Source organism: Stegodyphus dumicola, chromosome 8, assembly GCF_044657685.1.
Source record: "Stegodyphus dumicola isolate Sdum_Otavi_A_Nest chromosome 8, ASM4465768v1".
NCBI lineage: Eukaryota > Metazoa > Arthropoda > Arachnida > Araneae > Eresidae > Stegodyphus > Stegodyphus dumicola.
The window spans coordinates 173,456,825-173,481,716 of NC_140775.1; the positions used below are offsets into that span (position 1 = coordinate 173,456,825).

The following is a 24,892-nucleotide window of genomic DNA, read 5'->3' on the forward strand; positions in this document are numbered from 1 at the left end:
CGAGTTGGTCGTCGAGTGCATCGAAAGAGTCTCTTAGTGTATTGCGGTTAGTGCGTCGTCGAGAGAGTGTGTTGAGCTCCGGGAACGACTGAACCAAAGAATCGGGAGCTGTGCTCTGTGTGTCGTCGAGTGCATCGCGAGTTGTAGCGTGGAGAGTCTCGAGAGTACGTGGAGTTCCGAGAACGACCGATCAGAGTCGGGAGCTGTACTCTGGGGCTTTGCAGTGAAGCTGTCTTCACCGTTATAGTCTGATAACCTGAAGGCTGTGTCGCTGATTGTTCCAGCGAGTGTATAGTAGATCTTCGACGACTGTAAAACGTGACTTTGAAGCTGTCCTGATGAATATTGGTCAATAAAGAGTGTTTCATCAAGTGATGTTGTCATTATTCACTCCAAATCCCTAACGAACCCCGTACGTACATAACATGTAAAGGAAGAAAATAACTTAACAAAATGTTATTAGATAGCGTAATGTTAATAGCACTACGTATTCGTGTTGACATGTAATTTTCTTTTAAATAAGTAATATTATGACAGCTACCCATTGTTAAACCTTTAGCACTTTTCATTTGTGCAATTCTTGTGTAAATGCGTCTTACAGTAAGACTGTAGGGCTGTAAGCGCGTCTATCAGAAATCAAATTATTCTCATAATTTTCCCCTCACGATCAGCGTATGATGAAATTATTAGAAAGATAAAAAGGCGGAGAATACGCCAGGAAATACAGGTATAAAATGTCTCCAGGAAAACTAATCTTTCCCGCAGAGGAAGTAAGTTCTATTTAACTTTCTAAATCACAGTCCAGGAAAATTTCTCATGCCAGTAAAATTTCTCTTTCAAATTACACACACACACACACACACACACACACACACACACACACACACACACACACACACACACACACACACACACACACATATATATATATATTTCAGTTAAAAGTCGAAGTCGAACCAAGCTAACACCATTACGCGTTTTGCCGAAACAGACAATTGAAACTCTTGTGTGACGAAAAATTTTTTTTAAATAATATGAATTGTCCCGAAAAAATCTTTTTGGAGCTTCAATTTTCTGTTCCAATTTCCCGACGCATCCGCAAAAAATGACACATTAAGGTGTAACTGAAATTTCCCTTGAAAAGCCAGGTTGGAAGTCTAATTAGGCTAATTTACCATTTTCCGCTTTGTAATTTTTATAATTTTTATAATTTTTGTAATTTTATGTTTTTCATATGTTTTAATTTTGTTTTAACTTGTTCCGTCGTTCAGGTTTTTATATGTTTTAACTTTTCACTTATCACATCGATAGGTTTTACTGTAATTTTTGCCATTCACATGTTTACAACGATTGATTTTAACAGTCTTATTTTCTGCATTTTATTTCGCGTGTAGGCTATTTTTTCACCCTTCAATGTTATTATTTTAAAAAATACTGCGTTGAACTATTTCCTGGAGCCACAGCTCCTGGTAATTTTTGGCGAGCTCACTACAACATTTCTTCTTATTATTTCATAATTTTTGCAGCATATTGCGCAAAAAATTTCTAAGACCAAATAGGTCTTACAACACAATAATTATTAGCTTTTCAATTTCAATTATATATATATATATATATATATATATACCCACTCCGTTACCCGGCTCGGTGAGCTCAATTTTATCATTCTTATACGTTGGTAAATTGTGCAATTTTGCTTTAAAAGGGATTGATTTATGTTGTTCTTATGGTCCGGTTAAGGTTTTTATGCGTTTAGGTAATTTACATGCAACAGTTATAGAATTATCAACAATTTGTTGTTTAAGCTCTACTAAGTCTAACAAAGCCAGCATTTATTTACATTTGAAACTCTTAGTAGAATAGTGAGTAAAGTCAGTTTCTGCAGCAACTTCAGTGTCTTTTTGCCGAATGGCACCAAAGTAGACTTTCAGTTTTGTGCACCGAAATATCTGCCTTCTTGCCCACCGTCCGAATGGCTTGTTTTTGCTTAGAAACTCTAATTTTCATCGGAAAAATTCATTTTTTAACTGTTTTTAACTGTAATTGATATTGGTGTACGTTTTTCTTTATTTTGCAATTTTTAATGAAAATATCTTGAGTGTTTAAGTATTTTTGCTTTGCCGCGAGGTGAAACTGAATAAATCTAATGAGAAATATATCTCTAATGAAATTTAAGGAACTAAGTTTAGATGAAATGCAGCAAAAAATGTGTACAATCTAATAGGTAGCACAAGTCATGTGGTGCCTGCATCAGAGAATTTTTTTTCAGCTACCAGGAAGCGGAGGAAAAATCCAAAATAGACAGTGGGTGCTGTATCATTTAAGAATGACAATCAAATATATATTTTCATTCAGTGTTTTATATGATGAGAACGTCGTGTTGTGAATATGCCAGCAAAATAAAAGTTTGTGTCATTTAGCACATGAGTCTAGTTTTTTTTTTACAGCTAAGGCTATGAGGTATTTATCATTCCCTGTCAACAACAAAGAGGTAATTAAGTTTTTATACTTATAAATATAAAATATAATTATCACGAAACCTCCCTTGGTGAGTGGCTCTAGACACCATTTGTCAACAGTAGTTGACGATTGATTACATCTGAGCCCATTGTTGGCAACTGTTCAAAACTTAAGAACTTTACTCTTTCAAATGCTCGTAAATTCAATCCGTAAAGATGCTTGAAGATAACGAAAAAGGCTTCGATGTCTGTTAATTCTTTTTGAATAATTCTGTGTTTTTTATATTAGTACCATATAACTCGGCACTTCAAGGTTAATTATTTTACTGTTACAGCAGTTACTTGGCAACTAAACAACATTTTTTCTAAATTTAACATTATAAGGTTAAAAATTTCAAGGCTGACATTATAAGGTTAAACCACCCTTATCTTTCAGTACAAATAAAAAAAAAATAAAAATAAAAATAAATAAATACCAATAACAAAAAAAAATATGAAAGCTTTCAGATTTTATTTTACGCGCAGAAGGGCGTTTTCTTTAACGTTTTATGTGTTACCTTTAGTTATTAAACATCATGTTCTTCGCACTTAAACCGCATAAAATTCTATTCAACAGCAATATCACAAAATATTTAAAAGGAGCATATCTTAAGAATTTCCGATACAGTCTCGCGCGCTGGAGATAAAAGGTTTTTCTTTTCTGTACAGCATTGTCATTCATCGCTTTGAAATTGTCGAGTTTGTCAAATAAAAATTCGTTAAAGGTTTACAAATCATGAAATAGAAAATAAAACAAATTCAACATTCCGAATTTGGGCTTTCAAATGCCTACATTTGAATGGAGGAACACTTACTCCAACTTTGATATCTCTACGTCCGGTTGGTTTTTCACAGTGCGAGAAACATACATCCATTCATGCATATTCTTCATTATTTAATTTATTTATATATAATGCAGGCTCTAATATTTGGTGGCAATAATTTGAAAAGTGAGACGCCGTTTATAGTGATATGCCACAAAATGCAAAAACGAAATTAATAGCTTCTGGGCTAAAATATTTAATTAAATTAAAATTTAATTTAAACTTCCGCTCTAAGTACAGAAATATATGCGTTCACTAAATTAACTTCTGCTTCTCTCGAAATAGATGAACAACATTTATTCAGAGGTATTTACAAATCATAATTTAAAGTCTAATCACCTGGCTTTGGTATTCCAGGAGTGCTAAATTAATTTTGAATCAAATGAAAATTCAGCAGCTGGTATCGAAAGCGCCAGAAGCTGATAATAACACAGGAATATAAATAAAGTAGCTGATATTGTCAAACCCTCTCTTGAAACTGGATTCTAGACCTTATTTAGAACGAACTTCATTTACATTTTCTGGCGGAAGAGACGAAACAGAAGAAATACAGGACAGATTTTAACATAGGAAATAATGTATTAATTAAAATTTTCTAACGATAAGTAAGCGAACATTATTGTGGGTGACACTCAGTTTATTTATAATATTTTGTTCTTCTTATTGCAACATTATTTTATTTCTTAAATACTCCCACTTCGAAAAATGGAGAAGTCACCTAGAGGTGATCACTCATAATTACCTCAAGTCTAAGAAAATGCAATTTGAGAATGCTGTTAAGAAACATAATACTGCATTACTGCAAATCTAAGCCGTACTACGGTTTTAAAATTGAACAATTGAAAAAAAATAGGTAAAAAAAAATCGTTCTCTAATTTAGACTGTAGAAGGATTTTGAAACTGGAAAAATTAAAAAGTAAAAGTGATTTCATAGACCGTATTGAAAGATGAAAATGTCTATAATAAAATCATTTCGATTTCTCATTTCAATTAAAATTTAATTATTTAAGACACGTTTATTAGAGAGTGGAATATCGGCAGAAATAAACTGCTAAAATATTATCTTTACCTTCCTTGTACGAAGTAAAAGGAAGTACTGTAATAGCGAAAAGTTTCAGGCAGCATATTTCCACGAAAATATCCATTTTGACCGCTATCGAATGCAATTTAACGATGTTTTTGCGTGATATCTGTACGTAAAGACAGAATAAAAGACTCGTTTCCTCTAAAAAAATTATAAAACTGCTTTAGAATTAATTCTGAAGAGAATTTTTCGTGGCGTCTGTACGAGCGTATGTAAGTACGTGCGTACGAACGTATGTACATATCTCGCATAACTCAAAAACGAGTAGCCTGAGAACGTTGAAATTTTGGATATAGGACTGCTATAACATGTAGATGTGCACCTCGTATTTTGGTTGTAATGGACCGCACCAAACGTATATAAATATATTTATATATATATCCACTTTGTTACCCGACTCAGTGATCTCAGTTTCTTTAGTCTTATAGGTTTGTAAATTGTACATTTTTTGCTTTAAAAATGATTGAATTATGTTGTTTTTATCTTCCGGTTAAGGTTTTTATGCCTTTAGTAAATCTGTATGCAATATATTTAGAATTATCAACAATTTTAAAGTTGTTTAAGTGCCGCTAAGCCTTTGTTGTATGGCGGCCATTGATTGTTTACATTTGAAACAGCAGACTAGTGGATTTTGTTGCCAATCTAGAGAAACTTAGCTTCGCAACAACAAAGATAACGCCTTCATTTATTACTGCCAATTAAATCATGCTTAATCCTTTCTGGAATTGTTTCGAGGAAATAAGTGTTTAAGATTTACTTCGTAATTTTTAATATAGACATTTTGAGTTTTTATGTATTTTTGCCTTCTCGCGAAGTGAGAACTGAATTAATTGAATTTGAAATACTCAATCGTCTGTGAAAAACTGTTTCTTTTTCGTTTTGTTTGCTTAATTTCTTTTATACATCGTTCTAGCTTTATTATAGTATTTGAATAGAACATGTGGCAACGATTAGATAATTCTATACTTTAAATGATATACATTTTGTGCATTCTGAGTTATAATATGAACGAAATATAATTGAACCTAGCGCCAGAGTGTCGCTATGGTAAACAAATACTAGAGTGAATTTTAAAGAATGATTTATTCTATTGTGGTTTAAGCGCTGTCGGCGAAGTAGATTTAATTCAATCCAATAAGTTTAAATGAAATGCAATAAAAAATGCGTGTAATTTAATATTACGTAAGAGGAAGTCATGTGGTGTACACATCAGATTTTTTAATTTTACATTTTAAAAATTTGAATAAATCCGAAGCAATTCGATAATTCACAATGCATATTCGAAAAGTCAAAGCACAGATTAACAACATTAAAATTCCAATTTTAAACAATTTCCCTGAAGTATTTAATACAACAACGTAAGATAAACAAATATAATTTCGTAATACGTTGCTGAAACTTAGGTTTTCGTATGGGTTTGTGCCTTTTCTAATTAAATTCTTGTTTTCTAGTTACTACTATGACCTGATTAAGTTGCATTAAAAGCTGAGTCTCCTCGTTTCAGCGCTCATTATTTGTAGTAACACTAGCGAGCATCTACAACGTTATCAATATAATTAATGATGGTCAACACACAAACATAGCTTAGATATAATATTATCTCTGATTCAGAGAACCTCGCCGTTGCCGGAAATTACATTTCAGCGCTTCATACATCAGAATAAATTGCTGAATTTTTTATTCAGTTGTTAAAATATTACTTAAAATAATAAAATATGCTCATAAACGTAAATGCACGTAATATATCTGCATTACCGTGTTAGAGTATTAACGTAGAAAAGAAATTCTAGTGGATAATAGGCGCCATATTGGACATCGTTTGGGATAAATGTCGAATTCTGTGTTTTTAGTCCAAAGGGGCTTTGTCTATGAAGGACTATTGTTTTCGTTTTGCGATTTTGCGTTGAATCACTATAAATGTCCGTTTCACTTTTCAAACTGTTGCCACCAAATGCTACCTGCATTATATTTGAAGAAATTAAATAATGAAAAATCTGCATAAATGTATGTATATTTCTCGCACTGTGATAAAAGCCATCGAATTTTGAATGACGTAATCCTCCTACGAATATGGGCATGTGGAAGACCAAATTAGAAATTTGGAATTTGTTTTATTATCTATTTATTAACAAACTTAAGATATTATATTTTATTATTTACTTTACCTATTTATTAAGGATTTCAAAGCGAGCAGTGGCAACACTGTAGGGAAAGAAAACAGTTTTATCTCCAGCGCACGAGACTCTATCGGAAATTCTAAAGATAGGCTCATTTAAAAATTATTTTGCGATATTGCTGTTGAATTGAATTTTATGGTTTATATTGTGAATAACATAATATTTAATAAATAATGGTAACCCAAAAGATGTTAAAAAAAAGCCCCTTCGGGGGTATTGTAAAATAGTTCAGATTTGTTTTATTAATCTTTAAAAATAAAACTGAGGTTTTAAGCATAATGCTTGAAACTTAATTTAATTTAAAAGAAAGTCTTAAGTTCATTTTAAATGACTCGAAGGAAAAATTTAAATTTAGAAGAGAAATAAATTAGGAGGGATTCTTCGATATAAATATGCAGATTTCTTCTGTGTAGCTTATTACATTGGATTTTTGTGATAAAAATTTGAGCAAAATCAAGTCAAGGTAAATTTAACGTAAGTCAAGGTAAATTTAACGTAAAAATTTGATCATTAAAAAATGAAACAGAAGATTAAATTAGTTCTCTCAGCTCTTCATAATTCCATCCACTGATTGGAAGAGGGATGAAAAAATGACATAAGTACCGTATTTCTTAGCAGTTCCGCCCCTTTATTTCTAAGCATATTTATTTTTTACTTATTTTATCCCTTGAAAATTAAGAGGGCAAAATTATGCGAATAATTTAATTTCCGAAATACACGGTTACAGTAAGAACACAGCAATGGAAATTAGTCACGAATAAATTACAGATAGCTATCACAATATTATTTCTCTAACAGAAAACTAAGATTACATAGTAATATTAATATTACAATATCTAACAAGATATCTTCATTTCTACTTCCCTACAACTTTAAATTCTCCCGTTCTTATTGTTGTCTTTGCTACTCCTTAGGCCTCAAATCATCCATATATAATTAAAGAAGGTGAATGTGCAGCTAACTCAGCGAAATCGTAAACTGTAAGTCGATTTGTGTTTGTTACGGTCAGTTTTTGTATTAAGCTGGCATAAAGTTCAAGAGGTAGAAGGTTAAGGTTAGACGTAACCTTTGACGGTAATTCGCAGGGGTTTGTCGTTATTATTAAGACGAAAACAGTTACTATGCTGACGAATACATTTATTTTCATTGGGTAAAGAGGTAGAAGATTAAGGTTAGACGTAACCTTTGAGGGTAATTGGCAAGGGTTTGTCGTTATTAGTAAGACGAAAACAATTACTATGCTGACGAATCCATTTATTTTCATTGGGGAAGTTCATCCTGTAAAGGCATTGAGTAAGAGAAAAATTAGGCGAATATTTTTAAATTTTAAAAACCTGGCGATAAAAAGCTAAGGGAAAAATATGTGATGGTGTAAAATACACGTGGATGTACGTGAATTCAAATAATACAAAATGAAAAAAGGAGATATTGATTACTTTAATTTAAACAGAAAGTAAACGATTAGTGTTAAATAACTGCTTATCTAAAGTAGTGGGCCCACCAGCGGCCGAGCGGTAAAATCGTTGAACACTGGTAGTTCGGTCCGAGGTTCGAATCCCGCCAACGGGCAGGCTGCATGGGTCTTTTCGTGGTTTCCCACATGTGTAACGTGTATACGAGCCAGTTTTCCTTAGAAAGTCCTCCACGAAGGCATCCCTCCCCTTAGGCAGATAGCCCTTGAGGTTTTGCCGTAATTGAATAACTTAACCTAACCTATCTAAAGTAGTGCTATATGAGATGAATTACTTAAGCTTTTTTTTAAGAAATTAGTTAGTTAGAATTAATTAAAAGATATCAATTTTAAAAGAAATCCATTATCTAATGTCGGTCTTTTGGAGAAATTTTTTGTCCCCTCCCCCGAAAAAAAAGTAAAAGAAAAAATTCTCATCGATCAAACCTGAAAATTTTAGATGTCAAGTACTCATATTTCAGAAAGTTTAATATTTCCTTGATATTTAATTAATTTGATGTAACAACTGCAAAATTGATAATCACAAGGCAAGTCAAAATCTTTCTTATTCTTTCGAGATTAAACTTTAAGAGAAAGACTGTATATGTGTGTGTATCAAAAGAGATTTTACACTTATTTTTCAAAATTTGAATTTTGATTTTTTTTTAAATTTTAATTTTTGGATTTTTTTCTGGATCTTCGGTGCATATCTTTGCTTGGCAATTAAATTAATCATCTAAATTTTAGTCATTGTAGAGAATATTTTAAATATCTAAATCTTATACATAACTTTCAGACTATTGGCAAGTTTTTTAGCACCAATCAAATTTTTCATTCTTTATATTATTTAAGAATCTACCATTTGAAAAGTTACCTCTCAAAACGCCATTTGAGGGCATTTAAAAAAACATACTAAGAAAAGTTTCAATCTTAATAATATAGTTGGAGACTCCAAAAATGGTTTACTTAAGCTGGCTCTTATAATTAAAAATGCGCTTTTAACGTCGGCTAGCGAAATGGCTAACGCCGGAATAATCTTTGGAAGAGCTTGCCATAGGACGTAAAGTGCAAGCGAGACGGCGAAAAACCGGCATAATATAACATTCAAATCCTCGGCTTAAATACTTCAACAATTAATTTGCATCAAGGATTTCGGAAAGAAGAAGTTATAATAATAATAACTGGCTAATTAACATTGAATCCTATAATACAACAAGCAAAGAATGCTTGGCTATAATAAAGTAACTAAAGAAATAAATTAACTTGAATAAAGACAAGACGATATCTTTAGAGGAACGTCTTAAATGATTGGCATCGAACGAAGTATTTTTGTAATAGAAAGTGAGATCTTGTTTTTCTTTCTACTCAAATTTAGATTATTTTGCATGAAAATTTGCAATTATGTCTTCAAGTTCTATTATTTTGTTGGAAAACGTGGATTACAACTATATTTGTCGTTTGCTTTCAGTCAAATTATTTAAGCCATATTGGTTTGCTATGGAAAGTTGTTATAGTCTCCTATTTTATTTTTATTACTTGCAAGGAAGTATTGTAATCATAAATAACTTCAGGTGATATATTTCAACAAAAATATCCATTTTGGCCCATATCGAATAAAATTTAACGATATTTTTCAGTAACATCTATACGTAAGAACAGAATAAATAAATCTTTTTCACAAAACGGATTATAAAACAGATTTAAAATGGATTCAGAAGAGCTCTTTTCGTGACGTCTGTACGTACGTATATACGTATCTCGCATAACTCAAAAACGAGTAACCTCAGTAAGTTGAAAGTTCGTATATAGGACTACTATAACATGTAGATGTGCACCTCTCTCTTTGGTTCAAAACTACAGATATTTTCTTAGATTTCGGATATGGGTTTTATGCCTTTTCTTAATCTGCATGCAATAATTGTAGAATTATGACGACTTTAAAAGTTGGTTAAGTGCGAATAAGCCTAACAGAGCAGCCGTATATGTTTACATTTGAAACTTAGTAGCATAGTGAATTCATTTTCTGCAAGTTTAGTGTCTTTTTGCTAAGTGGGACCAAAAGTAAACTTTTGTGCACCGAAAAATCTGCCTTCTTGCCCGCTGGTCGAATGCTTGTTTTCGGGTAGAAACTCTAATTTTAATTGTAAAAAAATTCTTTAACTGTTTACAGTTGTATTTGGTGTTTTATACTCATATTTTCCATATTTTGCAATTTTTAATGAAGATATTTTGAGTTTATGCATTTTTGCCTTGCCGCGAGGTGAGAACTGAATTAATTGAATGAGAAATATATCTCTAATGAAATAAGTTTAAATGAAATGCAGGGAAAAATGTGTATAATTTAATAGGCCTTACAAGGAAGCCATCTACATCCGATTATTTTTATTTTAATGGGCCATATTCTCAGTTCATAGTTTTCTTAAGACTTTAAGTCATACAAAGAATAATAAAACTATTTTAAATTGTGATGAATGCTTATTGAAACAACGCCACCTGCCAATGTGAAATAGCCATCTGTAGATGTCTGTCACTATGAATGAATGTGTTTCACTATGCTTACATGCTTACAATAGCGCATATTTCTGGAAGAAGTTAGAACTGCTGAAAAGAAATTCCTTACAATATTAATTTTCTTGCTAAATATCACATTTAAATCGCCTCTTATAAACATTGACCTAAATGTTGACTGAAATTTATATTTAATAACTGTAATCATTTGTAACTTTATCTCGCACAGCGTTTCGAAATGTTCGAAAATTTAATTAATCCTTGAATCGCTGAACGTTAACCCATGTGTTTAGATAATGAAAGTTGGCTAAATAAATGACTTCTATCCATACAAAATTCCAATTTTTTTTCGTGGACTTTCAAAAGAAAGAACGGACCCTGAAAAAAAAAAAAAAAAAAAAAAAAAAAAAAACTGTCAGAATTATCACATGCAAGTTAATTTTATTCTACGAAAAGAAACGGGAAAACATCGATTTAGTAACCGTATGAAAACAAAATTTTCTCAATCAAATTTTAACGAATTTTAAAGTTTCAGTAAACTGGAATCTGAAACCCTTATATATATATATATATATATATATATATATATATATATATATATTAACGACTTTTTGAAGTACAAATTATGTCTCAAAATTTTGAATTCAAAAATTATGACACATCCATAATAAAACTTATGTACGATTGCTGGCATTTCAGTTAATAAAATATCTCTACATTATGAATGTTTTGAGCCCTTGGATGCTTTAAATATTTGTTTGACAAATTCCGCTTTAAGGAAGCATATTTTCGTGTACATATATTTCACATAAAACTCTTGGGAAAAATTTCATATACATATTCACATGCATTTTTGTATCAGGCAAATAAAATTTTTTTGCGATCTCCAAACTTTGACCTGATTTAATTCTTAAGTTGTAACCATGGATTTGCTGCAGATGATCGAGAGATCGTTCGAGAAATACTTAGTAATGCAACCTTTTGGAGACATCCAACAGATCTCGGAATCACTATATATAAATATACAGATATATATGTGATGTAACAGCTTTAGTCGTAGCTTAAATTATCAGAGGATAAGTTTAAAAAAAACAGGATCCATTTATTATTATTCAGGAGAAATAGCAGTTACAAAATCAGGTATCCGGAGTAAATAAAAAGAATTACTAATAACTTTTTGTATGAAGTTTACTGCATCGTGACATTTAAAAAAAAGAAATGACGTCAACCTAGTGAGCCAATCCAGTTCGCTTTAAATATTTCCAGAACATTCTATAACTGTACGTGTAGAAAAAGCGGGAAAAACAACTTGACTACGGGGCTGTGAATTTAATTCCACGTACTTTCAAATAAGAGAACGTTGCCATTAAAAATGAAAAGAACATACAGTTAGAATTTTAAGTGTATTCTTGACTATGGAATTTTATTATTACAAATATTTGTACATATATATATATATATATATGTACAAATTTGTACAAAATTTGTACATATATATATATATATATGTACAAATTTTGCATAAATGCAAATACTTTTCGTGAAATTATATGTAAATTGTTATATCTCTTTTGTAATGTAAATGTAAATTGTAATATCTCTTGTATAATGTAACCAGAAAGGCGTCGGGATACGAAGCATCCTCGGAATTTAAGGTAACAAGGGTAAGTCCATTTAATATTGAGGTAAACGGCTATTAGCGAGATAGCGCTAAACTGGTGATGGATTCGGCGATTGATTTTGGTCACGAAAATCGCCAAAAGTAGCTAATTTTGGTGACCATTCGGCGACATTTTAGTCAGATGTCTGTGTAACTATAATTGGTCCTATCCTTATGTAACTGTAACTGTATCCGGCCCTATGTAACTCTGACTCTTTATGCCTTCCAGCAGTTTCGAGAAATCAAAGATACAGAAAATGTTTCGGTGGACAAGGAAACACTATATTAAACCATAGAGTGCATCCATCTACTAACGATAGTTCGGCAATATATACATGGACTGGACTGGACATTTTAAGTTGAGTTCAGAGTTTAGCTCAGAGCATTAACAGTTCAAGGTATTGAGAGATCACTGTGCGAGATTACGCATTTGAAGCTTTTCGTATTGCCTTGTGTTCAACGTTCTTAGTAGTTTTAAGTGGTAACTTCTGACTGTGCTCTATCATGCTGAGAAGGAGCTGTATGAGTACTTCTTCGTAAAAATTTCCAGAATTCTAAAGTGTTTCTTTTTTTCCTCTTTAGAAATAAATTTCATCAAGCTTTCACCGGTTCTACATGGATTAAATCGGAAACTAAACCTTAAGCATGTAACTCTCTCTATATACATTAAATCTGAATAAATCTATATAAATCTCTCTCTCTTTCTATATATATATTGGAAGTGTTTTATAACGGTGGTCCGTCATAAAAAGATTTAAATTTTTATGCTGGTTTTTACTCCAAAGGGGCTTTGTCCTCGAAGGAATATAGTTTTCGTTTTGCGATTTTGCGTGGAATCACTGTAAGTGTCCGTTTCACTTTTCAAACTGTTGACACCAAATGTTAGAGTGCTGCATTATATTTGAAGAAATTAAATAATGAAGAATCTGCATAAATGTATGCATGTTTCTAGCATTGTGATAAAACAATGGTACCTAGAGCCCAACGATACCTAGATCTCGCATTGTGATAAAACAACGGTATCTAGAGCCATCGAATTTTGAATGACGTAATCCTTCTTCGAATATGGGCATGTGGAAGACCGAATTTGAAATTTGGAATTTGTTTTATTATCGATTTCATATTTTGTAAAACTTTAACGAATTTTTGAGTAACAAATTCAACGATTTCAAATCGAGCAATGGCAACACTCTACGGCGGGGGAGAAAAACCTTTTTATCTCCATCGGACACGGAACTGTGTATCGGAAATTCTAAAGATAGACTCATTTTAAAATTATTTTGTGACATTGCTACTGAACTGAATTTTATGGTTTAAGTGCAAAGAACATGATATATAATAAATAAAGGTAACACAGAAAACGTTAAAGAACGCCCCTTCGGACGTAATTTAAAATCTGAAACCTTTCAGATTTTTTTTTGGGGGGGAGGCTTGTTTTTTTTTTTTTCTTTTTTATTTTCGAAAAGACGGAAAATTTCCTAAGGATGTTTTCCGTTCATCAGAAAGTTCATGTTTCTTTATGAAATTATTTATACCGTTATGAAGATCTATGAAAGTTACCTTTTGCAAGGCAGCCTTCATGAAAGTGTTGGCTCTTTAACCACTATCTAGTTAACGCTCAAGTCCGAGATTCTGATCAAGATGAATAATATTCCAATCGCATAGCGTTGTCCCGACATTAAGGTGCTCGCAACTTCATAAAAAACTGGTTATATGTTAAAAAACATACCTCCATAAGTGTGAGGGCATTTTATGTCCCAGCATGCTTATGAATGTTTCTATCCTTTTAGACAATGTCTAACTTTGTAACTGGGTATTGTATAAGAACTGATGAAGGCGTCTGTATAATATTATACTATAGGTACTGATGAAAACAACAGTATAATTCAGACATGCATAGGATTAAGATATGCTTATTGTTAGCAAAGCCTTTACTGTTAATGAACACAAAATTATAGATAAGAAGGTATCAACTCACCTGGGACACTGGTTCCCAGAGCTACAAAGGAGATAGCCGTGACGGAATCCTTGAGGCCGACCGTACAGCCGAAGTGGGATGCTAAGTCTCCTACCAGGGCTGTCAACAAGCCGATGACGCAGATACTCGTTATAAAACAGGCCCATCCACCCATGCAGTCTAGGAAGACAACAAAGGGAAATACAAACAGTTTTTACAAGAAAAAGAAAGATACAGTTTTTAAAATTAAAAAGAAACAGTTTTTTGCAGACGATTCAGTGCCTCTTACCTAATGCGCATGCGCTATTAATTAATTCACTTCGCGACCAGGCAAAAATAATAGGGGGACCGGAAAGTAATGTCGCTTTCTTACATTAAATTCACGCGAATAAATTTTGAACACGTTTTTATTTTTAATCAATAATGTAATCACCCTCGTTATCAACAACCTTTTGCCATCTAGTGTGCAGATTTTCAATCCCCAGACCGATATAAATCAATTGGTTTTTGAGTAAAATATCTCAAGATGGCATTTTGGACATCATTCAGATTTTAAATTTTTTTGGCACTAAGAAAATGTTGTAGGGATCGGAATAAATAGAAATCCGAGTGTACGATATCGGGCGAGTATGGTGGGTGATGCAGCATTGAATTGGGATCAATTCATTTATTTTTTCCAGTGCCCTTCTTGCACACTGCGGTCTTGCATTGTCGTGTTGCAGAATGATGCCTTTTCTATTGACAATCACCGGATATTTTTCGATTAAAGATTGGTTCACTCGATCCAATTGTTCACAATAAAGATCTGCATTAACAGTTTATCCAGGTTTCAGCAATTCAAAATGAACAACTCCGCAAATACTCCTCCAAACACACAGAAGCGCCTTTTTGGGATGTTAACCCTTTGTAACCCCTAAACTGCCTTTTGCGTTTTGGATTATCATATAGGACCCATCTTTCGTCTCCAGAAATCCAATGATCAAAAAAAGGGTTCTGTACGGTGCCGTTGAAGCAATACGTTGCATGTGATGGATCGGTTGGCTTTGTTCTCTTCGGACAGATTATGGGGGACTCAAAACACCTGCTTTGCTTATTTTTCCATTCTGCTTTAAATGTTCTTGGATGGTTGACCAAGGTTGGTTAAGAGTGTTTGACATGAATTTGCTTTCACTTCTGCCCTTAGGATGTGTTGTCGACATGCGGAGAAACGACATTACTTTCCGGTCCCCCTATTACATAAAAATTAAAATTTTTCATTAAAAACTGAAAATTATGGAAAAATTAAAGCACCAAATACAGTTAAAACAATAAAAACAATACTTTTTACAATTAAAATTAGAGTTTCTACACAAAACAAGCCACTCCGCCAACAGGCAACAAGGCAGATTTTTCGGTGCACAGAAATGAAAGTTTAATTATGGTCCCACTCTGCAAAAAGACACTGAAGGTGCAGAATCTGAGGGTCACTCCATTAAGTTCAATGGGTTTTGACGCGATCGGATGTAAATATTTTGTAATTACGTCTTAAATATACATATAAATGTATATATTTTCTTTTTCTACAACACTTCAGAGTCCTAAGTATATGAAAACAACATATTTTTAAACAACATTTCATTTTGAACGGCATTAAATGCTATACTTTTCGCAGAACAGTTTTCTCAGAATGGTTTAATTTGAATGAAATATTTTCATACGTTTTCGTTAATTACATTAGAAAAAAAATTAAGGTAATTCGATTTTCTGCTGAGTTTCAAATGTAAACAATTATGACTGATATGGTAAACAAAAATTAGGCTTAGCAGCACTTAAACAATTGTTAAATTGTTGATAGTTTAATAATACGACTATTGCATGCAGATTAACTAAAGGTATAAAAACCTTAACCGGAAAATAAGAACAAGATAATTCAATCATTCTTAAAACAAAAAATGCGCAATTTATCAGCATATAAGAATAAAAACTGAGCTCACTCAGCCAAGTAACAGCGTGAGTATATATATACATATACATACATATATATATATATATATATCTATATATATATGTTTCCTAAACAGTATTGATTAATTTTTTCAGTGTTTAAAAAATAGCAGATCATTCTTCTGCTGTGGTGTTTTGCAAGTGTTTCAAAAAAAAAATAATAGTAATAATAATAATCACGCGTAGTGTTTACAGATTGAAAGTAATCTCTCGATAAATTGAGAAGTTCGAATGCCTAGTGAAAAGGAAATCATCAGTGAATTACCGTTTAGGAATTAAGCATTACAGCGGGTTCAAGGTCGATCCGAGTTAAGTGTTTGCAAGTATGTGCGACAGAAAATTATTTGCGCTTCTGCTTTTTCAACAGCTCAAAAATTGTTACGTTCGTGTGACTCTTAACTCATAAACTAAATCATTTAATATGCTGCGAATTCTATATTTTTCATTTCAACTTTGGTTAAAATTTCTGCAATTTGTTTTGAGAAAATCTGAAATTCTTGTTCATTAATTTTTCATAATTATGTGTGAGCAAATTAATTAATTAATTTTAAGCTATTTAAATTATTCATAGGGAAGGATATTAAGATAAGTTTTTATGTTTTTGAAATTTTGTTGAGAATTTTGAATACGAATTTTATAATTATTCTAAAAATAAAGGTGTAAAAAATAAGTGAAATTATTACAAATATGTAATATGAAGTTATGGTAAATGCATGTTAAAATTTATGGGTTATTGTGTGTTAAGTATAGTATGATGAGGGTGTACTGGTTCCTTCAACAGAGGCCTGTAATTACCTCTGTACAGTTGTTCCTTGTACCCTCTTCATGCAAGATAATGTTGGAGGCTCTCATTTTATGAATGCATGTAAATTTTTTATATTATTATTATTATTATTATTATTATTATATATTTTTTATTATGGAATGTATTAGTGCAGTTCTCAAAGGCCAGTTACCTTAATGCAAGGAACGGAGGCCTTTTCAAATAACTGCCTAGGCACCCTGGGCCACCAGTGCCTAGAACACACTGGTTGGCTCAAGAGGACAGCCCTATTGATGGATATGTTTGTTTAGAAGTATTGCAGTATTGCGAGGCCTTCCAGTATGGTAAAATAAAGGAATTGTAAATGAAAGATGATAACGGTGAAACCATAAATTCTGAAAATCTGATGTTAAATTATAACTTATCAGTATAGAAATAAGTATCTTAAATATTTATGTGCATTACATTTAATTATAAGTAATGATTATGTAAAAGTTTATTTTGTGATAACGGTGAAACCATAAATTCTGAAAATCTGATGTTAAATTATAATTTATCAGTATAGAAATAAGTATCATAAATATTTATGTGCATTACATTTAATTATAAGTAATGGTTATGTAAAAGTTTATTTTGTGATATTCTGCGATAACAAGAACCTTCCCTGAAGAATTATGATTTGTGAACTCTCAAACAAAAAGACTTTTGGACTGAAATGTTGAAAAATTCAATAGGACTCTAAAAATTAAAAATTTATTTAAAAAAATTGATATTTATAAATTATACTTTACAGGATCAAAATTTTATTATTTATTTATATTTTTTTAATTTGCTTGTGCTTTAACTCTTTTTCTTTAAAAAGGCTTCTCTGTCGCTACGCCTTTTTCTTTTTGAAGGGGGGAATATGTGGGATAAAAATATATGAATCAAAATTATAATATAACTATAAACATAAATTCTTCCTCTCTATTCTAAAATCGTAATAACTTCTCTGCATTGCGTCATTTCTAGATCACTCTATGATCGGCGCAGCTCTGATGACGTAATCATTGGGAACTGAAACTGTCCTTGTAAACCAAAACTTTTCTCTTCGCGTGCCTCCATCTTGCATAACTACGCACTTCAGCTTTTGCTCGCTACTGTGCTAAGATGTGATTTCGCTGGCTTGCTTTCTATCCCAACAATATCAAAAATGTAAATCTTCTGTTGAAAGGCACGACTAGAGTGCCAAGTGATTGTGGCCACAAATATTAATTGGAAATAAAAATGGAATTAAAACTGCCTCGACTGCCAAGTTCTTTAGATATTACCAAGTTAGCATTACTAGCATACTGCGCAATCAAAATCTTCTTCAATATGGGTCTAATCACGCATCTACACTGCTCCGTCTCATTTCCTTTGCTTTTATTATTACATATATATATATTTCCTAAACAGTATTGATTAATTGATTATATTATCTCCTAAGTTTAATTAAAGTAGAATTATTTTTAAAGTGTGCATCCATACTGGTAAGTTATATTTTGAAAGATGTTTTGAAGTAATTTGAAAGCAAAATGTTAATAATGTTTTAACGGGGACTGGAGTTAAATCATCACGAAGAATAATATTTCAATTGTAAAAGGAAAAATTAAAACATGTAATTATTGTCATTGATCGGAAATTAGTTGACTTTTCAAGGGGAACAAACCAACTCCCGTTCAATGAACAATAATTGAGAAAAATACGTAAATATGAAAGTGTTTCGTCTTTACTCGAGTTATAAGTTAAAGCCAAATCGGCAATTCTAGTCAGGCCAAATACTTCCGCGAATAGTTGCTACTTAAAGAACTTATTCTCATGAAGCATTTTAGTCAATTCAATTAGGAGTAAAAATCAATTACTGTAGAGAAATCCTGTAAAACTCGAGTAACCGTCCCCGACACTATCATCTTTATGTATTTGAGTACTATATTATTTGTAGAAATTAAACATTGGAAATTTTCATAATGAAATCGAATTCAAAGTAAAGTTGAAATAAACATAGAAGATTATAAAAAAGATAAATAATGCAAACTTTGTAAAAACAAATCAAAGAAAACATAAAAATAATATAAAAATAATATAGAAAATAATATAAATAAGATTAGTGAATGTACATGAAGATATAAAGGCCAGAAAGGTATTAAGTAACTTACATTCTTTCTAGTGGGGGAGTTGGCAAAGTGTTCTCTTCGTGTCTGACTCAGAAGTGTAGGGTGTCCGAAAATTCTTAGCGGCAGTAGGGGCTTTGAATAAAATCAGTCGGTAAGACTTGGGGGAAGTAATTGATGGTAGTAGGTGGGACTTGGAATTCTTGAGGGATGTATTTTGTGGAGTTCTTATCTGAGAGAGACCGTCTGTTAAGATTTTTTGAAAATACTAGTGAATGGAAATTAATTAATTTCTGGCTAATTGTCGTGTCGCAATGATTAAGAATTTAAGAAAGGAAAAAGGCATTTTCGCTGTCCAAGAGCTAATAGACAGTCTAAAGGCAGGAAATAGGCCCATTTTTTTAGTAACAGTATAGTAACAGTATATGTCTGAAGACAATTAGCTTTTTACAATATATACAATTGAGTAATTACACTATATACAAATCTTTATATATATATATACTTATAAACCTTTCGTGGGGCCGATTGCAATCAAAATGAGAAGTCAACAACTACATATTATAGCAGTCCTACTCGTTTATGAGTTATGATGCGAGATACATACATACAAACGTACGTACAGACGCCACGAAAAAATCTCTTCTGAATCCATTTTAAATAGTTTTATAATTCTTTTTTTGGAAAAGTATCCTTTATTCTGTCCTTACGTATATATCTCACGCAAAAACATCTTTAAATTGTATACGATAGTGGTCAAAGTGGATGTTTTCATCGAAATATGATACCCGGAATTTTTGGTGATTACAATACTTCCTTTAATTTGTACAAGGAACTAAAAATGAACCGTTTGCACAAATATTTCTTCGAATTCCACTCGTATGATTTAAAAATGACCTGAAACTGCGCACTAGCGTTTTCTCAAAATTTGCAAATTGAACATTGGCTCTTCTAACATAACATTAGAATACAGAGAAACCTACCTAAGATGATCGCCTGTAGTTCTAAAATATTTCGATATTTAAAAGGAATTTGTATCAGAGAACAGAACTTTGGTTGTGTTCAGTGTCAAACCTATCAGAAATTTTGGTCACTTGTAAAGGGTGGTTTTCTGTAAGCACCTTTACTGAATTATGAACCAGGTTGCTACATTTAGAAACGCCCAACTTGCAAGTCTGGTAACGGTTATAGATTCATGGCCATTTGGGAAGATATTTTAAGCAACGCAACAAATTTCTGTTAAGAATACGTTGGAAAGTAATGATCAATATTTGAAACTGATTTTACTTGAAGGAAAACTCATTTCATCCTTCACCAAATAAATGGTTTTTAAAGCTAACAGCATAAACTGAAATTTCAAGTGATATATTACTTATTATCAGTACAGGGTATAAGCCATTAATATTGATTTGTAATTTATGAATTTTTTAAAATTTGATAGTCGCCAATTTTGGTTCAAATTACATAAAACTAAACAAAATTTTTATCGAAATAGAATATTAATTTGCATGTATGTAAATAGATTACGAGATAAACACACAATAAGGCCACCAATGACCGAGACTACTAAATTTTAGTAATTCGACAGGTGTGAGTAGGCATATCCATGGAGGTAGGAAGTAAGATGGAGTAGCCCTAAACAGGTTTCTCCCGTACCCAGCTCTGAAGCACCGGCGATCCCTACGTGGTGACCAAAACATTGGGTCATTTACCATTAAGTTCAATGGGTTTTGACGCGATCGGATATAAATATTTTGTAATTACGTCGTAAATATACATATAAATGTATATATTTTCTTTTTCTACAACAATTCAGAGTCCTAAGTATATGAAAACAACATATTTTTAAATAACATTTCATTCTGAATGGAATTAAATGTTATACTTTTCGCAGAACAGTTTTCTCAGAATGGTTTAATTTGAATGAAATATTTTCACACGTTTTCGTTAATTACATTAGAAAAAAAATTTAAGGTAATTCGATTTTATTCGGTTAAGGTACAAAAATTAAGATCAAAGTTTATTGCATTATTAATATTAAAATTACGCATTATTTCTTTTCTATTTATAGAGCTTCTTCCTAAAATACTTTCTTAAATATGAAATGATTTTTTGGCTTCTGAGGCATCTTTTAAATCGAAAAATATAAGTCAATTTATAATTAATGCTCTATTCGGTTCATTTTAAATTAGAGAATTATTAGAAATTAGCGAAATACTTTAAATAGTACTTAACTTTCTCTGAACATTTCTGAGAGGGAATAAAATAAGGATTTTTTTAAAGTATTATTTAAAACTTGTAACTGAGTTATTATAAAATGTAAGGGGAATAATTCTTTTAATTATACTTATCAGATTTTTTTTACCATTAATTTCAACTATACATATTCCAAAACTCTATTACTTTCTTATGTGCGTATCTCATAGCATTTGCTTTACAATGACTTTTAACAGATTGCTTTCCAGTACGAACAATTCTTGCTTAAATAGTTTTATAACGTATTTGTGAACAGGATTTCAATTTATGTTTACAATTCAATATTAAGGTTATTATATATTTAGATAACATTTATAATCATTATAAATTAGATACATTTAATAATTAGATTTCTTCACAGTTGTTCATAAATGAATAAATTCTTCATTTCAAATACATTTATAAATAATTTAATGAATATTTATGTATTTTGTTAAAGGCAGATACATTTCTTTTTGCAATCACATGCATAAATACCCATACATATTTCATATTTTTCATTTCCGGCATGTGCAAATCTTTAATTTCTGTGCATTCACTATATTTTATTTTTAATTAACCCAAATAAGTAAAACGTGTAAGGCCAAAGGGATTATTTTTCAGATATATAAAATTAAAATGATGAGTTTAAAATGAGCAACAGTAAAGCCTCTCCTCTAAAAAATTTTAAAAGGTACGTGTTACAATAATATATGGATTTGAAAAAAATTTATTTTATTTAAAACATTTTGGCGTTTGGAACATAAAATAAAAGTAGCGAATTCTCTATCAAGGGTATCGAAAGATGTATACAATTTTAAAGGTACCGTAAGATATTTTTCATTCTTTAAGCATAACATTTTTGTTAAAATTTATATTTTTGTAGTTCAATAGCTTAGAATTTTATAAAACAGATTCGTAATCAAAATCGCTGTTGTCAGTTATCGAAAATTAACCAAGATGTGATTTTTGCGTAAATGCCACTAAACTATACAAATTGCTGTTATCTATCACACTATGAATGTTTCTTTCATCTGAAAGTGTCCCTTTTTCGATTTGTAGGGAACTGTCGTGTGTCGAAATACTATCAAAACACTATCCAGCGAGCTTCAGAATGTAAACAAAGAACTTCCTATCTGTTTAAGGCAGTGCTTCACTTCTAGTGCAGGTTGGCCACTCCTTCCTTTCTTACCTCCATGGGCATATCATGGTTTTCCGTTGGTGCAACGTGAATTCCAGACCGTTTCCATTTGAAAGGCCTTCACAAGGGTAACTTTTCGTAGCTAGGTGGTCCTAGTCTACGTTTCCATAATCCAATACGTCCAATCAAACACCTAAAATTTATCTGAACTTATGTACAAACAGCGCCGGATTAGCATAGTAATCGGTGGAAACTAACCTTAACTAACCTAAACTAAACTTAGAACCAAGGTTCAGAAGTTATTCGAAGTAGAAATAGTTAATCTGTTGATATGAATGTACTTTCGAGAAGACTGTAAAAAGGAGAAAAGAGATTTAGCTGTCTATAGTTGATGTTTTCATGTCCGTAGATGTCACTGATTCAAAGTCAGGACGAAGTTTGTCAAATCATTTATCTCCACCACAAACGTCATAGTTTTATTTCCAATATTCAGTGTACTACTTGATTCTGCCTTTAGATATACCCATATTTAAGGGTTAGAGATATATAATAACAATGACCACCACAATAAAAGTACAAATAAAAATATTTCGCCGCTTTAAGTCGAATTACTGAAAAAGTACTCAACTAGGTTAATATCTATAAAAGATATGAGAAATTTATTTCTTCCATACTGAAAAATTCCTATTATCGATTAAGCTCCAGTTAAAAATACGCATTGGCTGCGTATAATTTAATGTCTGGAAGACAAGAAAAGAAATAATTCGATGAGGTAGAAATGATTCATCATCTGGAAACGTAAGGCATGAAGAATTTCCGAACCAAAGAGTTTGAATTGAATTTAGCTTCCAGGAGAACGAAGTAAGCTAAAAATAGAATTTTTTTTCTTTCTTTTTTTTGGGGGGGGGAGAGAGGGGAGAGGTGGGTTCTGGAATTAAAAGTCACGTAGAAAGGAAAGGAGCTAATCTTAAATTTAAGCAAGAAACATGGTTGAAGATAAGAACTATTATACTGTCAGAGAAGTTTTTAGATTGCATACATTCTAATAAAATTAAATATTTTAAGTGCAAAGCAAAAGGTTTACTTTAAGCCACTTGCTGAAGACTGATTTGAAATAAATTTATTTTTGGTAATTCGATGTTTGTGTGTGTGTGTGAGGGAGAAATTAGGCCATTACCTCAAAGTTTTGGCCTGTTACAGATTCGTAGAGATTTCCTTAAATACTTAGGCCAGGCGAATAGACAAAATCTCAAAACTGTATTCAAATGTGAGATGAATAATAATTTATGCACTGGAGACATATAAACCTCCATGGGCATATCATGGTTTTCCGTTGGTGCAACGTGAATTCCAGACCGTTTCCATTTGAAAGGCCTTCACAAGGGTAACTTTTCGTAGCTAGGTAGTCCTAGTCTACGTTTCCATAATCCAATACGTCCAATCAAACACCTAAAATTTATCTGAACTTATGTACAAACAGCGCCGGATTAGCATAGTAATCGGTGGAAACTAACCTTAACTAACCTAAACTAAACTTAGAACCAAGGTTCAGAAGTTATTCGAAGTAGAAATAGTTAATAATCTGTTGAGTTAAAAACTTTAAGGCCAGTAAAAATTTTTGATAAAATGGAAATATTTAAACTGAGGAATTAAAATACCATTTGATTGATAATTATTGAGCTTAAATAAAAGTAAAAAAAAGTAGAGAAATTAATTTGCAAATATTTTATTATTAGAAAATATTACAGAACACACAGATGGATATTTGAGCCTGAGTAAAAACTTTAAGGCCAACATAGAAAATAACATATAAGAAAAAAATTACAAATTCTTAAAAGGTTGTGTAGGTGCCATTTCTTCGAATTACTTCAAATATTCTGGTTTTCATGGATGAAACGAGTTTTTGACAAAGTGTGGGGTCGGTTTTATACCATGCATCTTCGATAGTAGATTTCAGCTCTGTTGTTGATGTAAAATGCCTCCCATTTGCATAAACTCTTCTTGCTAAGTCACCCCAAAGTTTCTCGATTGGGTTGAGGTCAGGTGATTTAGCTGGCCATTTCACAGTTTCAACATTGTTGACTTGGAACCAATTTTTTGTGCTGTTACTCGAATGGATCGATGCATTGTCTTGCTGATATTTCCAATTTTCTCCAGCAAGACATTCAGCATTTGGTAAAAGATGATTTGTTAGGACATTTTGGTATCCTTGTGAATTCATTCTACCTGAAACGAATGCAATTGAGCCCACACCATTGTAAGCAAAACAGCCCCTCCACCTATGACACCTCATGACAGACCCTCGACCTAATTGGCGCTTGGAGAATATTTCTTTTTCATTTCTTATATCATGGCAGTAAAAATTCCAGCCATCTGGTCCATCCAACTTTTATTTTTTTCGTCAGAAAAAATAATTTCTATCCATTGGTTACCCCAGGTCATGACTTTCTGGCCAAAGTTGAAACGCTCTATTTTGTGTC

At 31.8% G+C, this 24,892-nt stretch overlaps 1 protein-coding gene across 1 annotated transcript in view; it reads right to left on the reverse strand.

Moving 5' to 3' along the window:
- LOC118180851 (sodium/calcium exchanger 3-like) overlaps window positions 1-24,892 on the reverse strand; it is a 1,002,905-nt gene that overhangs the window by 16,012 nt on the left and 962,001 nt on the right. The window contains exon 8 of the mRNA XM_085822774.1: window positions 14,180-14,338. Within this exon, the coding sequence (XP_085678900.1) occupies window positions 14,180-14,338 (159 nt within the window). The remainder of the gene's footprint in view (window positions 1-14,179; window positions 14,339-24,892) is intronic.